Source organism: Erythrolamprus reginae, chromosome 5 (assembly GCF_031021105.1).
Source record: "Erythrolamprus reginae isolate rEryReg1 chromosome 5, rEryReg1.hap1, whole genome shotgun sequence".
Classification (NCBI taxonomy): domain Eukaryota; kingdom Metazoa; phylum Chordata; class Lepidosauria; order Squamata; family Dipsadidae; genus Erythrolamprus; species Erythrolamprus reginae.
The window spans coordinates 75,779,655-75,807,590 of NC_091954.1; the positions used below are offsets into that span (position 1 = coordinate 75,779,655).

Here is a 27,936-nt window from a genome sequence, read left to right on the forward strand (position 1 = left end):
TTTTAAAAATCTAGGCCTCTCGTGTTGGCCTTCTGCCAGCCGCGTAGGCCTCAGTCCACCGCGTGGATCCGGGAGCGGGCCTTGGGGGTCCCAGGCTAAATTCTCCACCGGCTAAGCCTCCAACCAGAGTGCCTTGGTTTTACTTAATTACAAAGTTTAGGGAGGCTGGCCCCGCTGGATTTGGGGGCACGAACTCTGGGTTTGCCCAGATTGTCCTCACGTTTCAGCAGCTTCGAGGCCTCGAAGCAGGATCCATTCCTCTTGGGAAGTCCTTGAAATCTTCTCCTTATATTTCAGTTATTGGCTCAGCCTTGTCTTCTGTTAATTGTCAGACTATGGCTACTTTTCCCAAGAGAGGCACAACTAAAGGTCCCAGAGAGGCCAGGCCTACAGGCGATGAAATTACTAGTATCCCCCAGGCCTCTTCCTCCTCTTCTCCAGGGGCCCGCCCCTCGACCAAGGTCACCAGGGCCGAGAAGAGAAGGGACCTAGCCCTACAAAAAATTCATGACAAATCAGCCAAACGTTTGAAAGTGCAGGCCCAAGTAATCAGTAGTCAAGACCCACCAGAGGCCTCTAGTCTGCCTCCCTCTGGGGTCCCTGTGTTATCTCTGGATGAGCCAAACCTAGACAGACCCCAACCTAACCTATGGGGCATAGGTCCAGAGGAACCAGATATTATTGAAGATTCCCCCCAGCCAGGATCCTCCCAGGCCTTTAGGGATTCTTCTGCCATTTCTGCTGATATTTCCAGTTTACCTCCTGAGTTCCAATCTATTTTTGCTGTGTTGTCCAAAGCCATTGATGCCAAACTCTCTACCATCAATGAGCTTCCCTTACCTCTTCCTCCTTCTCGTTCCTCCCGCCCCTTGGGTTCTTCCCCAGCGGTCAGAGCTCCTATTCAGGATGATTCAGAATCCTCCCAGGATGAATATGAGGATGTAGAGGAGGATGAAGACCCTTTTCAGGGATTATCAGAGGATGAGGAATCCCAAATAAAGGTCCCTCCTCCAATTACTATTTTTCCTTCTCAACTATTCAAATCTCTCCTCCTCAAAGCTAGAATTTCTACGGGATTAGCGGCCCAGGAGAAACAAGCCTCCACTTCCACTGATCCCCCGGAGGAGAATCTACCTTACTTCACAGAGGAACAGGAGGATAACGAGGTAATTCCTATGCCTAAATTGTTTAAAGATGCCTTACTCAAACAGTGGGATTTTCCAGCCTCTGGCCTTAATCCCTCTACCAAGGACAGAAAGTTGTATAAACTCTCCTCTTCCTATGAAGAGCTTCTATCCTTTCCCAAACCAGATGAACCTGTCAAGATTCTTCACTCGGCAGCGGCTGTGCCAGGCGAGGCGGAGGAAGTCCTCCGCCCGGAGGACAAGCGCATCGAGCAAATGCTCAAAAGAGGATTCACCGCTGATTCCTGGGCTATTAAAAGTTCTGCAGCGGCCTCTTTCTTCTCCAGAGCCATGCTGCTGTGGCTTCGCCAACTTCAACAGCACATTCCTCCCGATGACTTGAGAGGTCAACAAGACTTCAACAAGGTCTTTGCAGCTGCCCAGTACGTGGCTGATGCCACCTTACAATCTACTAGATTTTCTGCTAAGTCTATTGCAGCTTCTACAACGGCAAGAAGACTCCTATGGATTCGCCCTTGGCAAGCGGGAGTTCGCCAAAAGTGGCAGTTATCCCAGGGCCCCTTAAAGCGCGACCTTCTCTTCGGTGATCTTCTGGATCCACTCCTCACGGAGACCTCGGACAAGAAGAAGGTTTTGGGTCCAACCACGAAAAAGGTTACCAAAACGCAGTCCTTTCGTCGCCCAGGGCGCCAGCAAGAGCAAACGGCTTCCTATCAGAGATCTCCAGGTCAGTTTTCCCCCCGCTTTCGTTCCCAAGGCAGGAACTCCAGGGGTAGAGGGTTTCGTTTCCAAAGGGGAGCTTCCTCTAACAGGGCTTCAAAAAAACCTAGATGGTAATCTTACCTCCATTCCCATAGGGGGTCGCCTGGCTCATTTCGCCTCTAATTGGCGTCTCACCTCCAAGGACCCTTGGGTCATTGACACTGTTCAATCAGGCCTTCTTTTAGAATTTATTTCTCCTCCCCCAAAACGTTTTATTTCCTGCCCTTCTCCCAGGTCATCCTCAGATTGTAACCGTATGGAGGAGGCCATTTCTCATCTATTGTCCATCAGAGCCATTCAACCGGTCCCTTCCGGTCAGAGGGGCCTAGGTTTTTATTCCATCCTATTTATGGTTCCAAAGTCCTCCGGAGGTTGGAGAGCCATTTTGGATTTAAAGAAACTAAACCTATTCATCAAATATAGGAAGTTTAAGATGCACTCCTTGTCTTCTATTTTGGCCGCCATTCACTCGGGAGATTTCATGGTCTCCTTAGACCTCACTGAGGCCTACCTTCACATTCCTATAGCCAAGTGCCACAGAAAATTTTTACGTTTTTCTTTTCAAGGCAGGCATTTCCAGTATAGGGCGATGCCATTTGGCCTCTCCTCGGCCCCTCGGGTCTTTACAAAGCTCTTGGGGTCCCTGGCGGCCTATATCCGGGCGTCTCCCATCCACATTTTATGTTATCTTGATGATATTTTAATTCATGGGAACTCCCTAGAGAGAGTGAAAACAGACCTTTCTGTCACCATGTCAGTCCTCCAGGACCATGGATTTTCCATCAACTTTGATAAAAGCCACCTCCAACCTTCCACTTCCATTTCTCACCTGGGATCTATTATTGATTCAAAATCCTCCCAGGTCTTTCTCTCTCCCGAGAGAAAACTCAGTATAGTGGAGTTAATTTCTAACATTTTATCTAATCCTTCAGTATCCATAGTTACTCTATCTTCCCTTTTGGGGAAGATGGTGTCATGCATAGGCATCATTCCCTGGGCTCGCCTTCATGCTAGGGAACTCCAGTGGCTACTGTTGCCTTTTCAGAGATCGGGGCACAGCAACTCAAATCGACGCATTGTCATCCCACTGAGTGTTCGCAGATCCTTCAAGTGGTGGAAGTCTCCAGCCATGGACAGAGGATCCCCGTTCAGGTGCCCGGATCAATTTGTCATCACCACAGATGCCAGTCTATCGGGATGGGGCGCCCACGCCCAGGGGATGATAGCCCAGGGCACGTGGTCCCCGGAGGAAGCTTCCAGGCCAATCAATTGGCTAGAGTTAAGAGCCGTTTCCCTGGCTCTGAAGCATTTCTCTCCTCGCATTCCCAACCGGCACGTTCTCATTCTCACCGACAACATTGCCACAAAAAGCCATATCTGCAGACAGGGGGGCACGAGATCCAAGGCTCTCATGAGGGAGGCCCTCAAGTTGGGTCTTTGGGCGGAAAAACATCTCCTGTCGCTCCTAGCCGATCACATCTCGGGGAGTCTCAACGTCCAGGCGGATTGGCTATCCCGAGCAACGATAGACCCAGGAGAGTGGAACCTTCACCAAGACCTGTTCCATCAAATCACCCTCAGATTCGGCCTACCAGTCCTGGATCTCTTCGCGACCAATGCGAACGCCCAGCTCCCTCGCTTCTATTCCAGATTTCCATCCCCGGGAGCGGAAGCAATCAATGCCCTCCGGAGTCCATGGCCTCCAGGCCTACTCTACGCATTTCCTCCAATTCCAATCCTCCCGGACGTGATTCACAAGGTCCTCACCGAGAGGGCCCGAGTAATCTTGATCGCCCCTCATTGGCCCCGCCGGCCCTGGTTCGCAGATCTCCAACAGCTGTCCGTCCAGGACCCTTGGCGACTCCCCGTTTCGGGGGATATGCTGCGGCAGGGGGCCTCTTTCCATCCAGACCCGGAGTGGTTCCACCTCACCGCCTGGCTGTTATCAGGAGAGATTTAGAACTGCGTGGTCATGACCCCGATTCAGTGGAGGTCATTCTAAAGGCCAGGAGGGGCTCGACCAATCGAATCTACGACCACACGTGGTCCAAGTTTCACCAGTGGTGCCTACAGGAAGGTTTCTCCCCTCTGTGCATCCCCATACACAGAATTATTTCCTTCCTTATGCAAGGCTTCCATAAAGGACTTTCCACCAGCACCCTCCGGCGTCATCTGGCAGCCATTTCATCTGTCCTAGGGGGTCCCCGCAGACAGCCTCTCCGATCCTTCCCTGAAGTCCAGGAATTCCTCAAGGGCATAGCCAACCTCAGACCTTCCAAGGTCCACAGGTATCCATCCTGGGATTTGCCTCGGGTTCTACATTCCCTCACGCAGGCACCATACGAACCCCTAAAATCGGCGTCCCTCAGGTACCTATCCTTTAAGGTAGCCTTCTTGGTGGCTATTACCTCTGCCCGACGCATTTCGGAGCTAGCTGCCCTCTCAATCAGGCAGGACCTTTGCCAATTCCATCAGGATAAGGTAGTCTTGCGACTGGACCCCACCTTCTTACCCAAGGTCAGTTCCATGTTCCACAGATCTCAGGATATTGTACTACCTTCCTTCTGCCTCCAACGAGACCATCCCTTGGCAATTAGATGGCACACCCTGGATCTCACCAGAGCGCTGAGAATATATATCCAACGCACAGGACCCTTTCGGAGGTCAGAAGCACTTTTTGTAGCCTATCATCCCAGAGTCATGGGGGCCAAAGTGTCTTCATCAGTAATAGGCCGTTGGATCAGAGGGACTATATCTAAGGCCTACGAGTCGGCCTCCCTCTCAGTTCCAAGGAACATCACTGCGCATTCCACCAGGAGCGCAGCCACCTCGGCCGCTTGGGCGACTCAAGCCCCGTTGGAGGAGGTCTGCAAAGCAGCCACTTGGGCCTCGCCAAATTCCTTCATCAGGCACTACAAAATTGATTCTTACGCTTCAGCGGATGCTGCCTTCGGCAGAAGGGTACTCCAATCCGTTATCTCACATGATAGCAAGCTAATCCCACCCTAGGGACCATCTATTGGGTATGTCCCATGTGACTGCTGGACCCGCTCCTTCAGTACGGAGAATAGGCGTTGATTGCTTACCTGAACGCCTCTTCTCGTACGGTGAGCGGGTACAGCAGTCACTTCCCGCCCTTCTGTGTGTTCTCTTTACCTTTCTATATCTTTCTTCTTCTAACTATGAGAGTTGAACACTACAGAGCTTCACAACTGAGCCTAGTCTATGGATTCGCGAATTCTGGGGAAGGGGCGGATCCGGCAAGCTTTTTTAATACTAGGCTCAGTTCCACCGGATTGGACATGAGCAACCCCATGTGACTGCTGTACCCGCTCACCGTACGAGAAGAGGCGTTCAGGTAAGCAATCAACGCCTATTTTTTTAAAAAGACTGAGAGGAAATGGGATAGCACTGGTTAAATATCTGAAAGAATGTCACAAAGAAAAAGATTAAGGCCTGTTGTCTATCATTTCTGAATTCAGGACAAGGAAGACAAGAGTTATGTTACACGGAAAGAGATTCTATAATCTGTTTACTATTAAACATGTAATAGTAAGAGCAACAATGGAAGGAATAAGCAATTAAAGATGGAATGACTATCACTAGTTGGGTTAAAGCAAGGCTCAACAGCCATATGTTTTACTTTTCATTTGTGCATTGAACAGGGGTTGGATTTAATGCCAACATGGTTCCTTCAGATGAGGGTTGGGCTCCAACTTACCTCGCTGCCACTTCGGTCACTCCTGCATGTGTGGGCTCACCAGCTGGGCATGTGCGTTTTTCGCATGTGTGCCCATGCACAGTAACAAAAAATTAAAAGAGTAAATAAATTTTAAAAAGCAAAAAAAAGATGGCGACGGCATGCACAGTCTTGGCTTCTCCACATTCTCAGAAGGAAATTTAAAAAATTCAATTTTTTTTAAAAAAAATGGCAGCATCCATAGACCGTCACTGACCGATCCAGTTTGGTGACATCATCATGACATCAGCAGAGGGTTCTACCAGTTTCGGCAAGCAGGTCCAAACCAGGAGGAACCCACCCCTGCTTCAGATTCTGGAGTTCTATTTTACATGTTATCTTATTCCTTTTAAAAACTTACTTCATTTTTTTGCTGATTTTTCTATGATACATATGCTGTTGTAATCTCACAATTATTTTGCTACAATATTTCTCTATTTTTTTAAATGACACATTGAAATTGGATCTAGTCACTTTCATATTTCATATTTTAAAATGATGGTGAGGAGCTACGATTTATTTTTATCTTTATTTTATTAATATAACACATTTCAAACAAGCAGGTTTTTTATTGTGATTGTAGCTGTCAAATCCTAGAAAAATATTTTAAACACAACAAAATATGGAAAAAACGAGACTAATAAGAAAGAAAAGAAAATTTAGCCCAAAGTTTAAAAAATGCAAAAAATAAAACAAACTCAGAGCAATCTAGTAGGGAGGAGAGAAAAGGAAAAATATGGCTTGCTGGATCACAGAGTTGGAGTGAAAGAAGAACATAAGTCCAGGTTTTTTTTGACCTAATGCCAGATTTATTTCCTTGTTTGCTTTAACAAGCATTTACGGTATTTCATATTAAAGGCAGAACATAAAGACATGATCCCTATGTCAAACAAGAACTAAATTAATGATTGTAGCATACTGTTTTGACCATCAGAAGGCAATGCCTTCAGCAATCAAAGTCTATATACTGTGTAACCATTGTCAGTCTGATATGCTACAAAAATTACACAATCAGAAAAGGAAAAAGATTTTTTCCCCATCATTTTTATAACTGTCATAATATTTAAACTTATAATTCCTGGTGTATATATAGTACACACACACACACACACACACACCAGTATATATAATGGAGCAAGAATCCCAACATTAACAATCAAGTACCTGGATTTGAGGAAATCTCACATTTCATTTTGAGTAAAAATTCAACTTCCTTAAGTATTGAAAATGTGAGCTCATTGACCTTAAAAACAGCATGTATGGCAATAGATTCCAATTTTTAAAAAATGCTTGTTCTTCAAGATAAGCAAATTCTCTTCAGATGTTTGTGGCTTTGCTTTTAAGTTTATATAAACAGTTGGTGATTATTATGTCTGTAAATTCAGAATCATCCAACAATGTCATCCAGATAAATATTGGTACTTCCTAGCCCTCCATCATGATAACACATCTAACTATGCATCTTCTTACTAACAGGTCTTTGTGTTCTGCCATGGCCTGATGCAGCTGTCTCAACTCCTCTACAGTGCTTACTTTAAGAGTAGCTTGACTACCATCGAGAAGCGCTTTGGCCTCTCCAGTTTGTCCTCTGGCTTTATCTCCAGTTTACATGAGGTAATTGTATCAGCTGAACTGCTTCTGGGTGAATCTGTGGTAGGATACCTCTAGCTGAACTTCCAAAAAGTGACGGAAATGTGGCATAGAAAGTATGGTATATGTCACATGTTGTCTACATCTACACAGTGTGGATTGTCTAAGATGCCATGTTTTTTATGGTATCTAAATTACAAAAAAGTGATAGGTAGTATTACAAACATTATCAGCATCTACATGTGCACCGGGAAGCATACTGAATGGAGTATAGGCACTCCACTTTGGCTAATGCATCCAGGACAGGGTCCTGAGGTAATTTCTATGTCAATGAATTATTGTATATTATTATTGTTGTTGTTGTTATTTAGATTTCTATGCTGCCTTTCTCCTGAGACTCAGGGTAGCATAGAAATCAGAGCAGCATATTGTAGCATCATCAAGCTACCTATAGCATGAGATTGGTATAGCAATGGCTGGATAACTGTGGGAATTTTAAGATATGTGAACTTCAATTCCCAGAATTCCACACATTTTAAAGATGCTGAGTTTAAAAAATAAAGGTCTGGAATATGCTAATGGAAGGCATCCTGAGCCTTTTACAGAGTGTATTTCCACATTTGGGTAGATGGGAAAGAATAAAAAGAAGAGCAGAATAACTTATTATAAATTAAGGTAAGAATGTTGAATAATTTTGCAAGGAAAAAAGAATTGCTAAATCTCACATTACCTATGAACATAAAAGCAGCTACATTTTTATCAGCACCCCTCATTGGATATTATAATACTAAAAATGCCTATTTAAATAAGGAACATAACACTTGGAGAGAAATGCAACAAAATATCTTTTAATGATATGCACAACTACTTATTTATTATTTATTTATTTATTTATTTATTCATTCATTCATTCATTCATTCATTCATTCATTCATTCATTCATTCATTGGATTTGTATGCCGCCCCTCTCCGTGGACTCGGGGTGGCTAACAACAGTGGTAAAAATCCAATACTAAAACAGCTAAAAACCCTTGTTATAAAACCAATCATACATACAAACATACCATGCATAAATTGTAGAAGCCTAGGGGGAAATAATATCTCAGTTCCCTCATGCCTGACGGCAGAGGTGGGTTTTAAGGAGCTTACGAAAGGCAAGGAAGGTAGGGGCTTTTCTAATCTCTGGGGGGATTTGGTTCCAGAGGGCTGGGGCCGCCACAGAGAAGGCTCTTCCCCTGGGTTCCGCAAAACGACATTGTTTAGTTGACGGGACCTGGAGAAGGCCCACTCTGTGGGACCTAACTGGTCGCTGGGATTCGTGCAGCAGAAGGCGGTCTCTGAGATAATCTGGTCCGGTGCCATGAAGGGCTTTATAGGTCCTAACCAACATTCCTTGCCAAAGGAATGCAGAAAAACTCTGAAATTTCACAGAGTCTACAGAGAGGGGCGGCATACAAATCCAATAAATTTATTATTATTATTATTATTATTATTATTATTATTATTATTATTATTAATTATTGTTATTATTATTATTATTATTATTATTATTATTATTATTATTATTATTTCCTGTACAGACATAATATAGCATCTGACAAGTTTAGATTATATTATATTAGATTAGATTACTAAAGTTGGGAGGGACTTGTGGGTCATCTAGTCCAATTTCCCCCTCTCCACTCAAACAGGAGTCCCTACACCATTTCTGACAAATGGCAGTCCAATTTCCTCTTGAAAGTCTCAAATGTTGGAGTTCTCACAACCTCCATAGACAAGCTGTTCCACTGATTGATCGCTCTCACCGATAGTTTTTAACTATCTATCTCATGCTCCTGCAGGGTCATCAGATGGTTTCAGTTTGCATGTTCTTTCAGCTATAGAATTTAAAATCCATCAGGGATCATGTTTATAAGGATACAAATATTATTTGTTCTCCATAATATGTTTCCCATTCCATTATCCAGACTATTTTAGAGTAAACCAGTCATTCTGATATCCATCTTCTTTATTAAACTCCTCCAGATATTAAGGATGGAAATTTATGCCTTCCAGATGCTTCAGATTAGTTTCCATAATTCCTTCAGTTGACCATGACGGTTTGAGCTATGGGAATTCAAGTTTAAGAGGGATGTAGGTTACTGCCTTTTGTTTATGATCATTACAATAACAACCATGTATTTTTGAGAGGCAAAATGCCAGAGTTAGAATCCTTGAACTCCTTGTCAATTCAATTTTTTAAAAACCTATTTTATTCAAGATTCCAAATTGTTGCTTCTAGAGATGTTTCTGTTTCCCACATTTGGGTAGGTTTGAAAGTATAATCCTCTTTTGAGGAACAGATTTAAGAACTTTTCCCCCTGGACTTAAAAGTGGAAATAAAGATGCAAAGTGAGGACAAACATAGTGTTTATCTTTCATTGTGGGGAATGTTAAAATATGAAATCACCATAATATTAGGTTTGTTCCCTAAGTGTGATTCTCCAAATGCATTGAGATAAACAAAAATTTCGAATAAGGGTTTATATTGGCCATTCTCATCAAACTTTCTGATAGTTCATGGGTTGGTCGAGACTATTTTTTTTACTCATTCCAAGAGATATTTTATAAAGATTATTCCTGTATAAAAGTTTATAACTGAGAGTTTTATTTTGGGAAGGGAAGGGTATGTAGCTTAGTGTCAGAGGACATGATTTTCCTGAAGAAGGCCTAAAGTTCAATTTTTACCATCCTAAGAGAGCCACTATCAGTCAGGATGATGTGATGTTGTTGGTATGTTAAGTGTGTCTGAGTACACATTGATTTTTACATTTGAAAGTCCTGAAACTGGGCAATCAAAACCTGTATATGTAGAAATGGATCCCATTAAGACAAGCTGATACATGTAAAGGCTGGATTCACACATATTGTGTGTTGTTTGGATTTGTCCTATGACCCCTCTGTGATTTATTCTGTAAACTATAAAATATGTAGAAATTCAACAAAATGCCTGCAGATGCAGAACGCCCAGAGTCCACAAGGAGTTGGGCGGCTTAGAAATTTAAATAATAAATAAATAAGTAAAGAATATTTATTTATTAATATATTTATTTATATATTTATATATTTACTTATTTATTTATTATTTAAATTTCTAAGCCACCCAATTCCTTGTGGAATTTGGGCATTCTAAAAATCAGTAGAAATGTTTTGCAACTAATACATTACAAACATCACAACTCTGTCTCAAGCTGAACAGCCTCCAGATGTGTGGACTACAATTCCTAGAATTTTCAGCAAAGGCCATTCTGGCAAGAAATTTTCGGAGCTTGTCCACATATCTGCAGGACACCCAGGGGAAAGCTATTCCAATACAACTCCAAGCACATTGCCTTGTTTACGGTAGGAAACACAGGAACGTTTTAAATATTTTTAATATTAAAAATGTGTGGTCTTGTTCTTGAGGGTCACCATAATGTCTGCTTTGTGATGTTCTTTCCCGAAAATTTCTGCATGGTCACATTTATTCTAGCCCACAAACAGCTATCATTACTGTCCTGCCAAGTACATATGTTTTTCCTTGGAACTATTTTTCATGCTTTTTCTACAAGCTCCCTGCCTGGTCACTGGGATTGTAGTTTTTTTCAGTTATGTGTTAGAATGATTCCAATAGCTGAGCCCCCCAAAAAAAGATTTTAATGTACAGATGGAATAATAGAAAAATATGTGGATGAAAGAGTTGACATTTACATTATGTTATAATCTTAAATATTTTTAAAAATAAAAACTATTAGTGTATGTCAACAAATATTGTCCGTAACATGTAAAGATGCTTCAAATTTATGTTGGAAATGTGAACAAGAAGGGACATTTTATCATCTCTGATGGATGATACATTGAATACATTGATTAACTAAGAGAATTTAAAGGTTAATATGAAATTGAAGTCAGATATTTTTCTTTTTGGATTGATGGACAAATAATTGGGAAAAGGTCATGGAACTTATTTTTATATATGATAATTGTGCTGGAGTATTATTATATGCTCAAATATGGAATGATTTTGCACTACCCCCAAATGGAGGAATAATTGTGGCTGATCATAGAACTTGCTGAGGTGGCTAAATTGATTACTTTGGTCATGGATTGCTGCCTAAAGCCCCTTATAGATTTTTTTTGCTTGAAATGGAAAATAATGAATTTATGATTTATGCTTTAATGATTAAATATATTATAAAAGAAAGAGAGTTATGCTGTAGTAATAGAAGAAGACCTAAACCTGTAATAGTACTATAAAGATCAGAAGGTAATTCTTTGCATCTTTTTTCTTTTGTTTCTTTTTTAAAAAACATTTCTTTCCTTTCTTGCATTTTTAGCTTTCTCTTTGATTTCTATCTTCTTTTCTTTTTCACTTTATATTAATTTGTACTAGTATTACAGTAAAAATTTTTTTACGAAATTGTATATTAAAAAAGCAATTCCATCAGCTGTAAAAATCAAGAAAGAATAACAGTGGTGTATACACATTAAGTAAGTGTGTGTGTGTCCAGTCAACGAAGCAATGGAAGTGATGTGCCGGTGCCTGGAGGCTGTTGGGGCCTGGATGGGTGTCAACAAACTCAAACTCAACCCAGACAAGACAGAATGGCTGTGGGTCTTGCCTCCCAAGGACAATTCCATCTGTCCGTCCATTACCCTGGGGGGAGAATCATTGACCCCCTCAGAGAGGGTTCGCAACTTGGGCGTCCTCCTCGATCCACAGCTCACATTAGAGAAACATCTTTCAGCTGTGGCGAGGGGGGCGTTTGCCCAGGTTCGCCTGGTGCATCAGTTGCGACCCTATTTGGACCGGGAGTCACTGCTCACAGTCACTCATGCCCTCATCACCTCGAGGTTCGACTACTGTAATGCTCTCTACATGGGGCTACATTTGAAAAGTGTTCGGAAACTTCAGATCGTGCAGAATGCAGCTGCGAGAGCAATCATGGGCTTCTCTAAATATGCCCATGTTACACCAACACTCCGCAGTCTGCATTGGTTGCCGATCAGTTTCCGGTCACAATTCAAACTGTTGGTTATGACCTATAAAGCCCTTCATGGCACCGGACCAGATTACCTCAGGGACCGCCTTCTGCCGCACGAATCCCAGCGACCAGTTAGGTCCCACAGAGTGGGTCTTCTCCGGGTCCCGTCAATTAAACAATGTCGCTTGGCGAGACCCAGGGGAAGAGCCTTCTCTGTGGCGGCCCCGGCCCTCTGGAACCAACTCCCCCCAGAGATTAGAATTGCCCACACCCTCCTTGCCTTTCGTAAGCTACTTAAAACCCACCTCTGCCGCCAGGCATGGTGGAATTAAGATTTCTTCTCCCCCTAGGCCGTTACAATGGTATGCATGGTATGTTTGTATGTGTGTTTGGTTTTGTATATTAAGGGGTTTTAATTTGCTTTTAGTATTGGATTATTATTGTATACTGTCTATGATTGCTGTTAGCCGCCCCGAGTTTTCAGAGAGGGGCGGCATATAAGTCCAATAAAACTTGAAACGTGTGTGTGTGTGTGTGTGTGTGTGTGAATTCACAATTAGAACACAATCTGTTCTAATTCTATCTATGACATAAAACAAGCAAATGAAGGAGAAAAAGAAGAGATCCTTCACCTTATCATGTGGGGTCCCTAACCTGTGTCCTCCTTTGGGACTCTCCTAACACATCTGTATATTGTTGTATCTCCACAGATTGGCAATGTCATCCTCATCATCTTTGTGAGCTACTTTGGTAGCCGAGTTCATCGGCCTCGGATCATTGGCCTGGGAGGTCTGCTGTTGGCACTAGGGGCCTTCCTTTTGACTCTTCCACATTTCCTTTCTGGTCGATATCAATATTCCTCCGCACAAATCAGTATGTAATTTTCTTGAACTCTTTTATTATCCAAGTCCTTTGTAAATATTTGAAAGATATTTTTTTTTTACTTTGTTTCCTACCTTCAATTTGGAAGGATCCCCAAATTCTTGATTTGTTCTTGTTAAATTTTGTGTGGCAGTACAGGATTCTCTCTAGCAGGTAAGTCTGGAAGGTGAGTTGCATGTTAAAGCAACTCGGCCTTTGGCAATCTTAACTTCTAACATTCCCTGCAGGGCTAAGTACAGTCTCTGTGTAATGGTTTGTCTACTCTAAGCATGCCAAGCTGGATCAGGAACAGTTGCATCTGAGGCAGTGCAAGTTTTGGGTGTCATTGATTGTTCTGTGCATTGAATTGTTGCTCTGATTATATCAGGATTTTTTGATGCTACCAAAATGAGTTGAAACTCTCTGTAGAGAGAGAAGTAATGGTAACCAGGACATTACTGCCTGCTTTTTCTTGTGATCAAAGTCTCATAAAAAGAGAATATTCTAATGTATATGTATACATTGTATACAGTGTTTTATATGGAGACCTCACCTACAAAAAGATATTGACAAAATTGAACGGGTCCAAAGATGGGCTACAAGAATGGTGGAAGGTCTTAAGCATAAAACGTATCAGGAAAGACTTAATGAACTCAACCTGTATAGTCTGGAGGACAGAAGGAAAAGGGGGGACATGATCGAAACATTTAAATATGTTAAATGGTTAAATAAGGTTCAGGAGGGAAGTGTTTTTAATAGGAAAGTGAACACAAGAACAAGGGGACACAATCTGAAGTTAGTTGGGGGAAAGATCAAAAGAAACGTGAGAAAATATTATTTCACTGAAAGACTAGTAGATCCTTGGAACAAACTTCCAGCAGACGTAGTTGGTAAATCCACAGTAACTGAATTTAAACATGCCTGGTGTTGTGTACAGAGGACAGTTAGGCATTGTACCCGCCCCATAGTCCTTGGGCGGGAAAATGCTAGGATGTGATTGGTTGCCAGCCCGGCATATATATAGCTGCCGGGCACGGCCATGTTGTCTTTTGCTGAATCCTGAAACCGTTACTTGTTGAATAAAAGAGTTGTTACTCACCCACGAGTGCAGTCCTTCATTCCGCCAAGGACTTAACATTTGACGACAAGGAAACGGACACCAAAGAAAAGGTAACCAGGATTCCCCTCAGCCATATTTTTACGGCACCACACCGAGCCAGGCAATAACCAAGGGAAAACCCGATTCTTCCCAACACCCACGTTGTTGCCGCACTGGCCCCCGAGCTCACCAACGGCTCGGTAGCCTAGGGAATCCCCCTGTTTTCGCCCCGAGCCTCTCAGCTGTTTGGCGGCCGAAGAATCCTCGCCCGTTGGGCCGCCCATGCTACCGCCGCACCGCCGGGCTCCTCGGCGACTAAGGAACACTCGCTTGCCGCCCGCGCTGCTACCGCGCGGCTGCCCAATATCCATCCTAAGATAAAACACAGGAAATAGTATAAGGGCAGACTAGATGGACCATGAGGTCTTTTTCTGCCGTCAGTCTTCTATGTTTCTATGTTTCTATCTGTATTAAGGAAAAACATCAACAGGAAAAACAAAACAAAGAAAAAAGGGAAAGTAACAGAATTCATATACATACATACGTAACAATATAATCATTCATCTATGTTATTTATCATTTTTAAAATTAATACTATAATTGATGATATATAAGCTTTTTTTTAAAAAAAATATTTTTTAAATTAAATTAAATTAATTTATAACAAGTTTAATATACACACAACATAAAACAGTGCATAGTGAAATGTGCCCACCACTCCGAAACACACACATACCCCACCACCAATCGGGGGTGTTTCTTATATAATCCACTTTGACCCAAGAGCAATATATCTATTTACATATTATAGAGTGATTCCAATTTATTTCTTATAGCTTGGTCTCGGATTCTACTCATCATATATCGTCTTACCTTGTCCCACCGTCCCATCAGTTGTCTCAATTCAGTTTTATTATCCAAATTTATCCTTTTATCCATAATTTCAAATTGAATATGGTCCACCATGTACCTATACCAATTTTGCATTGTCCATTTTGTCGCATCCTTCCAACCCAAAACTATTACCGCCTGAGCGCTTTCTATTGCTGCTTGTTTTATTTCTCTAAATTATCCCATCGCATTGCTTTTAACTAGTACAGTACTGCCATTTCCTTAGTGATTGTCCATTGTATATTTAGCATTCTATTGATGTCCTCTTGCACTTTTTGCCAAAATTACTGCACTAGATGATATATAAGCTTTACATTGACATAAAGATTGAAATTTTAAAAGTTGAAATATGATATGATTATACAGTGATCCCTCGATTATCGCGAGGGTTCCGTTCCAAGACCCCTCGCGATAATCGATTTTTCGCGATATAGTGGTGCGGAAGTAAAAACACCATCTGTGCATGCGTGCCCTTTTTCCATGGCCGCGCATGCGCAGATGGTGGAGCGATGAAAGTTCGGAGGCTGGCAATGGTTGTTTTTCATGCCGGCCACCCCCCCCAGCGCCTCCGGGCTCCTCGCCGCTACCCCCCGCCCGCCCGATTCGCCCCTCTCACCGGCTTTCTTGGGGCACGAGTCCTCCTTCAGCAGCGCTTGTGGCAACGGCTTCTCGGCTTTTAGAATGCCTGCCTCCTTCCTTCCATCCCTCCCTCCTTCCTTCCCTCCTTCCTTCCCTCCCTCCTTCCATCCTTCCTTCCCTCCCTCCCTCCTTCCCTCCTTCCCTCCTTCCTTCCCTTCCCTTCTCTCCTTCCTTCCCTCCTTCCTTCCCTCCCTCCTTCCTTCCCTCCCTCCCTCCCTCCTTCCCTCCTTCCTTCCCTCCTTCCCTCCCTCCTTCCTTCCCTCCTTCCCTCCCTCCTTCCTTAAAAAGCACTTAAATAATGACAGAATAAAAAACCCCAGCCCTCACCTGGGTTTCCCTCATCTGCATCGCCTCCTTCTGTGTCTGCAAGACGGTTGTACAGTTGCTGCGCCTTGGTTCGTATAGTGTTCATATCCAAAGCAATGCTCTTTTTGCGGCAGTCTTGTACCCACACGGACAAAGCAGCTTCCATCTTCATAAGGCGTTTGTTTCTAGGCGTCACCATTCTTTTTGCAGCCTTGTTGAACATTATCTGAGAAGTTTGCCTTATCTGCTTTTCGTCTTTCCGAATGTATCGCACAGTCGATTCGTTGATCCCATAATGCCGACCAACATCTACATTAGAACGTCCCGCTTTCAGCATGTCCAAAAGTTCAATTTTCTCCTTAATTGTCAGCATCTTCCTGCTCTTTTTAGCATCGCCGCCTCCACTCCGCGTGCAACGTTTAGGAGCCATCTTCCAACAAGTCTTAACAAGTTCCAACAGTTCCAAAAGTTTCAAAGCACGCTGAGCAAACAACACTGATTGGCTGACATTTCGGCCAACCAGCAATGGCAGACGTCAATTTGGTGATGACATGTGACGTCATCGGGCGGGAAAAACCGTGGTGTAGAAAAAAAACGCGCACGTATTTTTAATTTATTATTTTTTGAAAAATCGTGATATAGCGTTTCGCGAAGATCGAGATCGCGAAAATCAAGGGATCACTGTAAAATATAAAATATTTTTAAAGAAAAAAAATATTATTGCCCTCTCTCTTTGCTTCCCCCCCCCTATTTTAATACTGCTATAGTTCAGTATATTTTAAACTTGTATATTATTGCTCATTTGTATTTAGACTTAAAAGGAAACTATTGATTTATACATTGATTTGTTATATAGTCAGCTTGGCTTCTGGCATTTCCCACATTTCCTTTTAATATCAGGTAGATACAAAGAGCCTGATGTATGCTACATGAAAAGAGTTCAACATCTGGTTGGCAGGAGCAGTTGTTTCTAGTGACATCAGCTGGATTTGATTGCTCAGTTGCCAAATTCTAAATTTGTAAACCGTATGCTATTTAACAAAAAGCAATGCAAGATGATGGGTAAGATAATTCATTGAAGAAGCATTGATAGGTACATGTGGCTTTTCCTAAAACATCTAATCATACATATAATCATGTAATAGTATCTTTTATACAGTCATGTGGTTTTTGTACTTGTATCCAGCAAGTATACAGGAAAACATTCTCATTTGTTCATGGAAGAGGAAATCTGGATATTTACAGTCATTGACAAGCACAACTATAAAATCTTACAACATTTTGTCTTGTACTAGATGGGATTTTTGTTATAACTGTTATTTTACAGAGCCATCTTTATGTAAAAACCATGATTGAATAAAATTACTGGAAAGAGCCTTGATGGAAAGTGCTATAATCTTGAAAATGCTCATGAATTTGATAAGAAAGATTTTGGTAGAAGATTTAGCAAAAATGTTATTGCCTGGATTGTGGATTTTTATTTACTATAGTTCTGCAAATCTTTCAAAAGAGATTGCCTCAGAACACATGAAAGCATGTATGAGGTATCTCTTTTCAAATCATGAAAGAACCCTAGTCTTTTTCTAAACCTGTGCAATTGCTTTGAAAGCAGCTCCATGCTCTATATTAAGCTAAGAAAAGCAAAGAAAATTGTGTATTATTTTTATTTATTTATTTAATTATTTAATTTATTAATTTATTAATCAAATTTGTATGCCGCCCCTCTCCGTAGACTCGGGGCGGCTAACAACAGTAATAAAACAATATAAACAAATCTAATATTTAATTTAATTTAAAAAGAAACCCCAATTTAAGAAACCAATAATACATACAGACATACCATGCCTAAATTTTTTATAAGCCTAGGGGGAAGGGAATATCTCAATTCCCCCATGCCTGATGACAGAAGTGGGTTTTAAGGAGCTTAGGAAAGGCAAGGTGGGTGGGGGCAACTCTGATATCTGGGGGGAGTTGGTTTCAGAGGGCTGGGGCTGCTACAGAGAAGGCTCTTCCCCTGGGTCCCGCCAAACGGCATTGTTTAGTTGACGGGACCCCGAGAAGGCCAACTCTGTGGGACCTAATTTTAGTAGAATCTACATGACAATTAGAAGAATCCCCATGACACATGAGTACAGTAATAAAAAATTGCCAAGTTGAATGAAGAATTTCTGTGGGCTCTACTCCACTGCAGGCAATGGTTCCAGAATGTTACTCTGTTGTGCATTATGGACTATCGATAGTCAGAATCAGAAAAAAACATTTCATTCAAGTGATCATGCCAAGCAATCTCTAGAAACACAATTTAAGGCTAATGAAGAGGTTCTGAAGATTTTGGGGAAGGTGTAATCAAGTCTCTGGAGACAAAGTCATTATATAAAGTTCACATTAATAATAAAGGCAATGAAGACCTTTCTCATAATTGGGTGAATTTCTGGGTATTTCTGGGAATTGAAACTGGTCATTTTTAGTTATGTGTCAGGCCGAAGCCATCGTGTGGAATCAGAGGCTTTGGCCTGCCATTATGTTTATTAGAGATATTCAAGCTAAATGATCTTGTGGGTCATACCTACTAAGAATATATTGTTAGGTGTATTGAGGAATTTTTAAACATAATTTCTTCATTATGGAATGTATTCATTTTTATAAGTTTGCCTCCAGTATACTTTTTAAAGTAGATTTGTCTAATTAACAATTCTTAGTTACCATTTAAATGCCATCTGTAGATTCATTTCAATTCTACATGTGTATCTAAAATATTTACCTCAATTATAGGTGTGAGGGCAGTATACCATTTTATTTTCCAGAAAGATCCTTTCCGATTTCCTCAGAATCTCATCAGCAAGAGATGGGAACTGAAAATTAAGAGCATTTATATAAACAAGCAAAAAAGAAATTATTGGATTTTTTTATTTTTCTCTTTTACCTCCATTTTTTTTTTCAGTTTTAAAAATTGTACTTTGTCATGAAATGTGTCTCAAATATGCTCTTGTGGGAACTGAATTATACAAATAAATATGATTTTTTTATGAAGGCTCCTGCATTCTGGAATTACATCCTGGCCTCCTGTGCTGTAAAATTGTTGCTGTAATAATGAATTTATATGGAAATATCAGTACACTGTGTTAATTGAATTCCCTTCATTAACTGCTCAGCATATTTTGTTTTGCTCACTTTCAAATTCATAGAGGTACACAAACCTGCATGGTAATTGATTAAGTGATGAAAGTTTGTGGTAATATCTAAACCAACAGTGAAAATACAAATAACAAGGCCTAGGATGTAGGAAAACTAAGTGAAGGGCAAGGGCACTGTGTGTGTTTTAACTTTGCTTCGATCCTGTAATTACTACCCTATCTTTTGATGTTTCCCCCCCTCTCTCCTTTTTGTCCCATCACCCTTAGAATCTGGGTTCCAAAAATCTTTCTGAACTTACCCCTCTAACAATGCTGTCATATCTTGCCAGAAAAATTGATGACAGATACTAATTAAACTAAGGAAATTTATAGGTCTGGCAATTTTCCAGCAATCTAGGAATGAGAAATCATTAAGCCAATTTACGGCTGTAATTCACTGTTCATGTCTAGCTTGATCTTGCTAGTAGATCCCTGAGATTATAAGAATTGCAGTTGTTACCACCCATGATGTTCCTGTTACAAAGGATTATTCTGAATGGATGTTAGCCAGCATAAGGTGATTCAAGTGCTTGTAGAAGTTTTTTAGCTTTCTCTCTCTCTCCCTCAAAAATGTTCACACTCTACTTGGGAGATCTTTAGATCCCAAATAGAGTTATTGTGACATCTTTGTTCATCTGGACCCTAAATATGCATAGCAATAATTATCGGAAATGTGGCTTGTGTGACCTTCTCAATCCTCATTTTCCCCCGCCCCCCCTGAACATTACAAGTGATTATATACAGTACGAATAACCTACTGCGGGTTGATTCTCAAGTTTGCTGCGTGCAGTACAGGTAGTCCTCAATTTACAACAATGATTGAGCCCCCAAATTAGGTTGCTAAGTGAGAAATTTGTTAAGTGAGTTTTGCTCCATTTTAGGAGTTTTCTTGTCACCTTTGGTAAGTGAATCATTGCAGTTCTTAAATTAGTAATACTGTTGTTAGGTGAATCTGGTTTCCCCATTGACTTTGCTGGTCAGCAGATCACATGACTCCAGGACACTGCAAACATCATAAATGTGAGTCAGTTGTCAATCATCCGAATGTAAATCATATGACCATGGGGATGCCGCAACAGTCATACAGTAACATAGAAACATAGAAGATTGACGGCAGAAAAAGACCTCATGGTCCATCTAGTCTGCCCTTATACTATTTCCTGTATTTTATCTTAGGATGGGTATATGTTTATCCCAGGCATGTTTAAATTCAGTTACTGTGGATTTATCAACCACGTCTCCTGGAAGTTTGTTCCAAGCATCTACTACTACTACTACTGTGTGTGAAAAATGATCATAAGTCACTTTTTCAGTGCTGTTGTAACTTTGAGCCATCACTAAATGAACTGTTGTACGTTGAGGACTACCTATAGTAATTTTCTTTTTCTAACAGAAATGCTAATAAGGATTAATATAAGAATTTAGTATCATAGAGAGTTAATTCCCATTGTGTTCCTCTGAAATTATTGTTGATTTTATTCTAGATAACCAGAGCAGCCAGTCCAGATTAGAGCTCTGCCAAGGAGGATTTAAATGTTTGAATGCTACTGTGAACGTCCAGGCAGAGGCCAGTATCATGTGGGGATTAATGATACTCGCCCAACTCTTGGCTGGAATTGGAACGGTCCCTATCCAGCCTTTTGGAATTTCCTATGTGGATGACTTTGCTGAACCAAACAATTCTCCTTTGTACATAGGTAAATATTTGCTTGAAAGTGGTACTGTAGCATCCATATTGTTTGGTTTGTATTGCTTTAATATCAGTGTGGTGCTGGCTGGGAAGGTATGTGCTAAGCAAACTGTCACAGACGTGTCACCTGATATAGAAGAACTGTTTCTGATGTAACATAAATCAGGGACGTAATCTCGTAATAAAAATTGCTGTCCAGGAAGAAGGTGAAATCCATATTCAATTGTGGGAACTATTAACAACATGGTGACAGACTTAAGGATTGTTCCTGTAAGTCAGTGTTTCCCAACCTTGGCAACTTACTTACTTACTTACTTACTTACTTACTTACTTACTTACTTACTTACTTACTTACTTATTTATTATTCATTCATTCATTCATTCATTCATTCATTCATTCATTTATTGGATTTGAATGCCGCCCCTCTCCATAGACTTGGGGCAGCTAACAACAGTGATAAAAAACAGCATGTAACAATCCAATACTAAAACAACTAAAAAAACTCCCCTTATTATAAAACCAATCATACATACAAACATACCATGCGTAAATTGTAAAGGCCTAGGGGGAAAGAATATCTCAGTTCCCCCATGCCTGACGGCAGAGGTGGGTTTTAAGAAGCTTACAAAAGGCGAGGAGGGTGGGGGCAATTCTAATCTCTGGGAGGAGTTGGTTCCAAAGGGCCAGGGCCTCCACAGAGAAGGCTCTTCCTCTGGGTCCCGCCAAATGACATTGTTTAGTTGACGGGACCCGGAGAAGGCCCACTCTGTGGGACCTAACTGGTCGCTGGGATTCGTGCAGCAGAAGGCAGTCCCTGAGATAATCTGGTCCGGTGCCATGAAGGGCTTTATAGGTTATAACCAACACTTTGAAAAACTTGGAGATATTTGGACTACAACTCCCAGAATTCCCCAGCCAAATATCTCCAAGTTGCCAAGGTTGGGAAACACTGCTGTAGGTAATGGCAGCTTCTGCCTTATGAACTTCTCTTATGACAAGGATCTTAAGAAATAAGCTTCGAGGTTTTCTCTATAATACCTATGGCATTTCATATGGTAATTTCATTGCACACTTGAGCCTTTACCAGTTATCTTCTGACAATAGCCAGATACCAACTCACCGCAGCTTATCCAGCAGCTGCACATTATATGCTATATTGGAGCACCAGTACTGTATTGCTACCTCTTTAAAATAACCCACTGACCTATGTGATGAAGCAGGTTGTCCATCTGTCTCATGCTCCTGGGTTTTCTTACTAGATACAATTTCTGGTAAGCTTAAGCAGGAAAAGAGGAAGGGGAAAAACTGGCAGCCACAAGGCTGACCTACATGCACAAAGACATGAACAAATGCTCAGACACCAGTCAAACTCTAAACGCTCTTAAGCAATTTTACCACAGGTTTTAATTTGCTATTTGTTAATTAAAACAAGGCGTTCGTTTGATGTTTGGATTCAGTTTGAGGAGGCCTGTTATTTTTTAACAAGAGACTGAGACAAAAGGCTTTTTCCTCCTCTTAAAAAAAACTAATTTTAGCCTTTTATTAAAAAATGGTTTAAAAATTGGATAAATACTAGCTATGGATCAAAATTGATAAAATCAGTTCTATCCTGGTTTTGATTCTGTGATTCTTTGGTCATCTATCAATCATCTCATCTTTGTTTAGTATTGATATGCCAGTGTTAGTTGCCAGTCCTTACGCTAGGACAGGGCTGTCAAACTCTGGGCCCATGGGCTGGATCCGACTCACAGGGTGCTTAGATGTGGCCCATGGGGCTTCCCTGGAAACAGCAAAGGACTGACCCACAGTGCCTCTGCCAGTGAATATGGTCACCCAATCTCCATTTTCAGCTGGGATGATCTGCAACCCTCTGCCGGTGAAAACAGAGCTTAGGAGGGCTGGATGTGGCCCTCTCAAGCTCCATTTTCACTGGCGGAGAGTTGCAGGAGACTGTCCCAGCCGAAAACAGAGATTGGGAGCCTCCTTTTTCTGACAGAGCACTCAGGCTGCCACAGGCATCCCTGACACGAGTGACATCAAGCTAGCAATTCCCACTCTTGCCACACCCATCCCGGTCTCCCAAGGTCAAACACAATCCTGATGTGGCCCTCAATGAAATCAAGTTTGACACCCCTGTGCTAGGAAAAAATAATGCCAGCATAATACTTGCTATTCTCACTTGGTGATCCCTATCCTGCCAGAAGCATATTACTAGGATATCTTGTGGTCCTAATTCAAGGTGTTCCAGAGTTATTAAGGGTAATGCCAGGTGGCTATTGTCACGCTGAATATTGCCAGCCTCAGAGACATTTAGTAATTAAAGAGTTAATATGTGTGCCTTTATTAATCTCCTCCTATTTTTGGTGTAATGTCCTGCCTTATCATTTCCGCCTTCTTGCTCCGTTGTTCTTCTCTGCCTTAATACTCCATAATGTAAGGTACTTGTTATAGTTGTCTACTCAGACAATGTTTATTTTCACTTTTATAAATAAAAGAAATCTTGTTTTTAACAAATGATTAGAGCTCTTAAATCCATCGCCTCCACAATTAAGGTTCTAATGGACTTTTACAATTGTGACATGGTAGCAGAGGATGGGTGTCTTAATTAATTAAGATTGATATGACAGCTATTTCCTTCATCTCCCATTAAATATTCAGTTCCAGTGGGAAGTCATCAGCAATCACATTCTTTTGCATGTAGAAAGCACATTTTTAACAGATGCTAGACCCCTGTTTAACAATCTGGGTTATTTTTACAAGTAGTTGGCTTATGTATGTTCAAAGAGAGACCAACTGATAGCCAAGTTCTTTTAGATACTGGCTTAACCCTCTTCCAAAAAAACCTGCTACGCTAAATCAATATTCAAAAGCAGCTAAAACGAACATTTGGCAGGTGTGGGAATGTGAAAGAGGAGAAAGGATTATCTCTTCCCTGCTTCACTGTGCAGTTCCCCCCATCTCATCTTGGTCTTCAGCCACTACCTAGGCTTATAAGTATAAGCACAATGGGACAATCCAGTTTATAAGGTCTATAGACAGTTGCTGGGCTGCATACAACTCCTGGTGAAGGCCATCAGATTGTATACATCACAACATAAATATAAACCCTGGATACACATACTATTTTAATAATGGCACAGCTAAAAATAATTTAAAGTTGGCCCAGTTGGTTAGGCATTAGATGAATATAAGATGATGATGATGGTGGTGATGATCCAAAAAAAGATTGTCAGACCAAATATGTTCAATTAGATATAAGCCAGGAAAGGTTATTTGGCATAACATAACAATGTTTCTTTCCTCAATACAAAAAAGTCCTTGGTTTATTGTTGCTCTTATGCCATTTCATATTAATTTTAGGACAGTGGGAATATTTAACTCTTTGTTCAGAGATTCAATTATTCTTATGCATGCAAATATTAGTTTGAAAGGCTTCATGAGCAAAAAATTATATTTAGCAGCTGAAAATGAATGAATTGCAAGTATGCTCTAGATGCAAATACTTACAGCTTTAGTACTCCTGCACTGCATTGCACTATGAGAGTTTGTGCATTTAACATGGGAGGTGCTCTTTATTTTAGGGAAATTGTTAGGGGTTTCTTTCAGTGGCAAATAAAGTTGATTTGCTAAAGAAAATCTCTAGCAATCTCCTACTGTAAGTCTTAATTATACAATTTATTTCACAGTACTGTACACAGTTAGCTTAGTTCAAAGTAATATAGTACAAAATAAATATCCAGATCAAATTTCATTACCGTCTGTGAAGAATTAAGACCAATGAATTGTAATGAGAAAAATTTATTCCACACGAAATAATCCACTTTTTTCTTTTTCTTTTCAGCAATTTTATTTTCCATCTCAGTGTTTGGTCCAGCTTTTGGCTATCTTCTTGGCTCTGCAGCATTGAGGATATTTGTGGATTTTGGACGTGTTAGCATGGGTAAGTGTTTGGTCCCGCAGGCCAGATGCATCTCAGGTTGGCCACATAGCCCATTTTAGCGAAGGGGAAAAGTCACAATAAGTCACATGACAACATGACACCGCATGTTTGACACCCTTGCGCTAGTATATATATATATATGTGTGGATACACAGTGTTCTTTCTTTTAGTCCACAGATTTTCTTTCTCATATCCCCGTTCAAGACAGACTGGGATTTCAGAATGGTTGCTGGCATCTTGTCTTACATTGAGCATATAAATGAGCTGAGAGCGAGAAATAGCAATGGGTTTCTTTTCATTAGTTGCCCCTTGATTATTTCACCCAATTTTGAGTGGGGTAGTCACATCCAGGAAAGCTATACCATTGTTTAAATGGGGTGTGGGCTCTTGTTATCTGCAGGCTTTTAATGTGGAAGGACAGGAAACATGGGCAGAGCTGGAAAAGTCTGAATATTGCTATTTATTTATTCCTTCCTGCTCATTAACAATGTGGAGCAATACTTCCTATACCAGTTTCAGTGATCCGCTGCCTGTTTGAAGCAAGACCTCCTGGAAGGAGGATGTCCGCTCTCAAAATGCATTGATTTGAGGTCTCTTCTCTAAGATCTCAGGAGAGTACAGGCTCCAAATGTTGGCCTTATTATAACAGCTTCTCTAATGAGATTCTTTTCAGGAAAAGGCCAGTTAATATTTCCAGCTAGGTTGACTATTTATATTGTTGGCTAATCAGTTTTTTAAAAACATCGGGTGTCTAACTTTTTTAATAGAACCATTTCTATTATTAATACTGCAGTTCCACAAGTGAGTAAGACTGCCACATTGTCGCCCTCAGCCTCACACTTCAGGTGTAGACAATTAAAAGTCTGTATTTTAAACAAATGATTTCACCACATGATACTATTAAGTTTCTGCCTCACCAAAAGTTCATATTTGGTGCCCAGTCCTATAGATAGGTTTTCTTTTGGTTTCCACATTACTTATGCTTCTTTATTCACAATTTCATTGGAGGTTGTTTCTTCTAAGAAATTATCATTAGATAATATTTCCTGACAATTTTAGAGCAGTGTTTCCTTAAAAATTCCAAATCACTTCTTCAACCAAACTTAATGAAATTATACTAAGTAATACATATTTACACAGACCAGTATAAAACTAACAATATAACAGTAACTCTGAAATAAAAATAAAAATTTAAAATCATAATAACAAAATAAAGTAAAATGAAATTATTAATGTAAAATTTCAAAATACAGGAATCAAAACTTGAGGGAAACCTGTAAAATTACAATCAATGTTACCATCAATCAATCAATCAATCAATCAATCAAACACTATAGATAACTGACATAGAAATGATAGAAACTATGAAAAGACATAAATAATACTCGGTTTTGTCAAACATATTAGAATGTAAAGCTATGCTAACTTATATTGAGACTAACATTTTTTGAATACCTGCTAAAGTTTGTTGGAATTATGACAATTATAATCCAAGCAACTAAACAAAGAAATATTGTTAGGGTTAGTATATAGATAATTGTGGTTGACCATAACTTTAAAGAAGAGAGAAGGGGAAACAGGACCACAGCTCATATGCGACAGCATTGCTGGCTTTTTTAAGAAATAAGAAATCCTGGGATGGATTGGTCTATGAGAAAATAGATTCTAACAATAGAAATAATTTAAATTTCATGGCACATGGCCACTGAAGAAGAAGGATCATATTTTATGTATTGGCAGAATTGTAATGTAACTTCTTGGTAACAAATTACTTCGTGCAGATTTCTCTAATCTTGTACATTCCAGATAAAATGGGATTGAAATTGGCAACATCACTATGAATCATGCTTTCTGAGAGTTTGGAGAAATGCAGATCCAGTATGTTTGAAATTGCTAGGTTAGGAGTCTGGTCTGGTGACTTCATTGCTTGATATTGGTGGTTTGTTTTTCCCATATGTCTCTTAGAGGATGTAAACTTGACCCCAGATGACCCACGTTGGATTGGAGCATGGTGGTTGGGTCTTCTTGTTGCTGCTGGTTGTTTGCTATTCTGTTCCATTCCTTATTTCTTCTTCCCTCGATATATGCTGAAAGGGAAGGTAAGTCACAAGTATTTGATTGGAGATGATCTTGCTAAATTGCCACTGCCCTGTACATAATGGAATATAGCATAAGGGAGGGGGAGGGGACCTATTTACTTTGCCTGTGGGATTTGATTATTTCTTGTTTTGCATTAGCCATTTTTTTGAAAATAATAAACTTTCTTTTTTTAGTGTACTGAAACTGCCTCTGGTTATTTTAATATATAAATTAAATTCATAGGCAAACATCTTGATATATATAATGAAAACAATAGATCCAAAGATAATGAAGAGATAAAAATGATACTACATGTTAGTAAAGCCATATAGGATTTTATAAATAAAACAAATGCTTTCATTTTGACATGGAAGGCAAGTGGAAGCCAATGCAGCCAATGTTGTACAAAGCCACCAGGAGATTTCTAACATAAGTTTATATAATGCATTTTGGACATGCTGCATTTTCAGTAACTCTTTATCCCTCTATATTCCATGACCTTCCAAACAACCTTCTGTTTTTTTACATGAAAAAAGCTTCATTTCATTAATCTTTTTCCATCACTTTAATCTTTTGCTTTCTGCTACTTGCTCCTTAACAACTCCCTCCTAGCAATCTCAGGTCTTCAGGTATAGTCCCAAAAATGTGGAAATGCTTTAAAACAGAACCTGAAAGAAAAATCACCCAGTAGTGATTTTTTAAAAAACAAATTCTTTCTCTTCCATCAGGAAGCATCTGAAGCAGATATCCTGAAGAAGATTGAGAAAACAAAAGCAGAGGAAGAGTCCCTGATGGTTTTTATCAAAAGTAAAATGATTTTAATGAAAGTGCATTTCCAGTAAAAGTAAATGGTTGTTTTGCTAAATAATTCTACCTATTTGGGGGGAAAACAACAAAATATCTACATAGTAACCATCCTGTTCATATTTGCAAGTTTAACATGGATTAATTATTTTGATAGTTCAAGTCAACTCATATCAGAAGGTCGCAAAATGTGATCACATGACCTTGGGACTCA

The 27,936-nt window shown here is 40.4% G+C and overlaps 1 protein-coding gene across 1 annotated transcript in view; it reads left to right on the forward strand.

Annotated features, from left to right (window-relative positions):
- The window catches only part of SLCO2A1 (solute carrier organic anion transporter family member 2A1), a 74,343-nt gene that overhangs the window by 26,932 nt on the left and 19,475 nt on the right, over positions 1-27,936 (forward strand). Inside the window, exons 2-7 of the mRNA XM_070753186.1 lie at positions 7,123-7,260; positions 12,950-13,112; positions 20,693-20,905; positions 24,741-24,839; positions 26,805-26,938; positions 27,647-27,725. Coding sequence (XP_070609287.1) covers positions 7,123-7,260; positions 12,950-13,112; positions 20,693-20,905; positions 24,741-24,839; positions 26,805-26,938; positions 27,647-27,725 — 826 coding nt within the window. The remainder of the gene's footprint in view (positions 1-7,122; positions 7,261-12,949; positions 13,113-20,692; positions 20,906-24,740; positions 24,840-26,804; positions 26,939-27,646; positions 27,726-27,936) is intronic.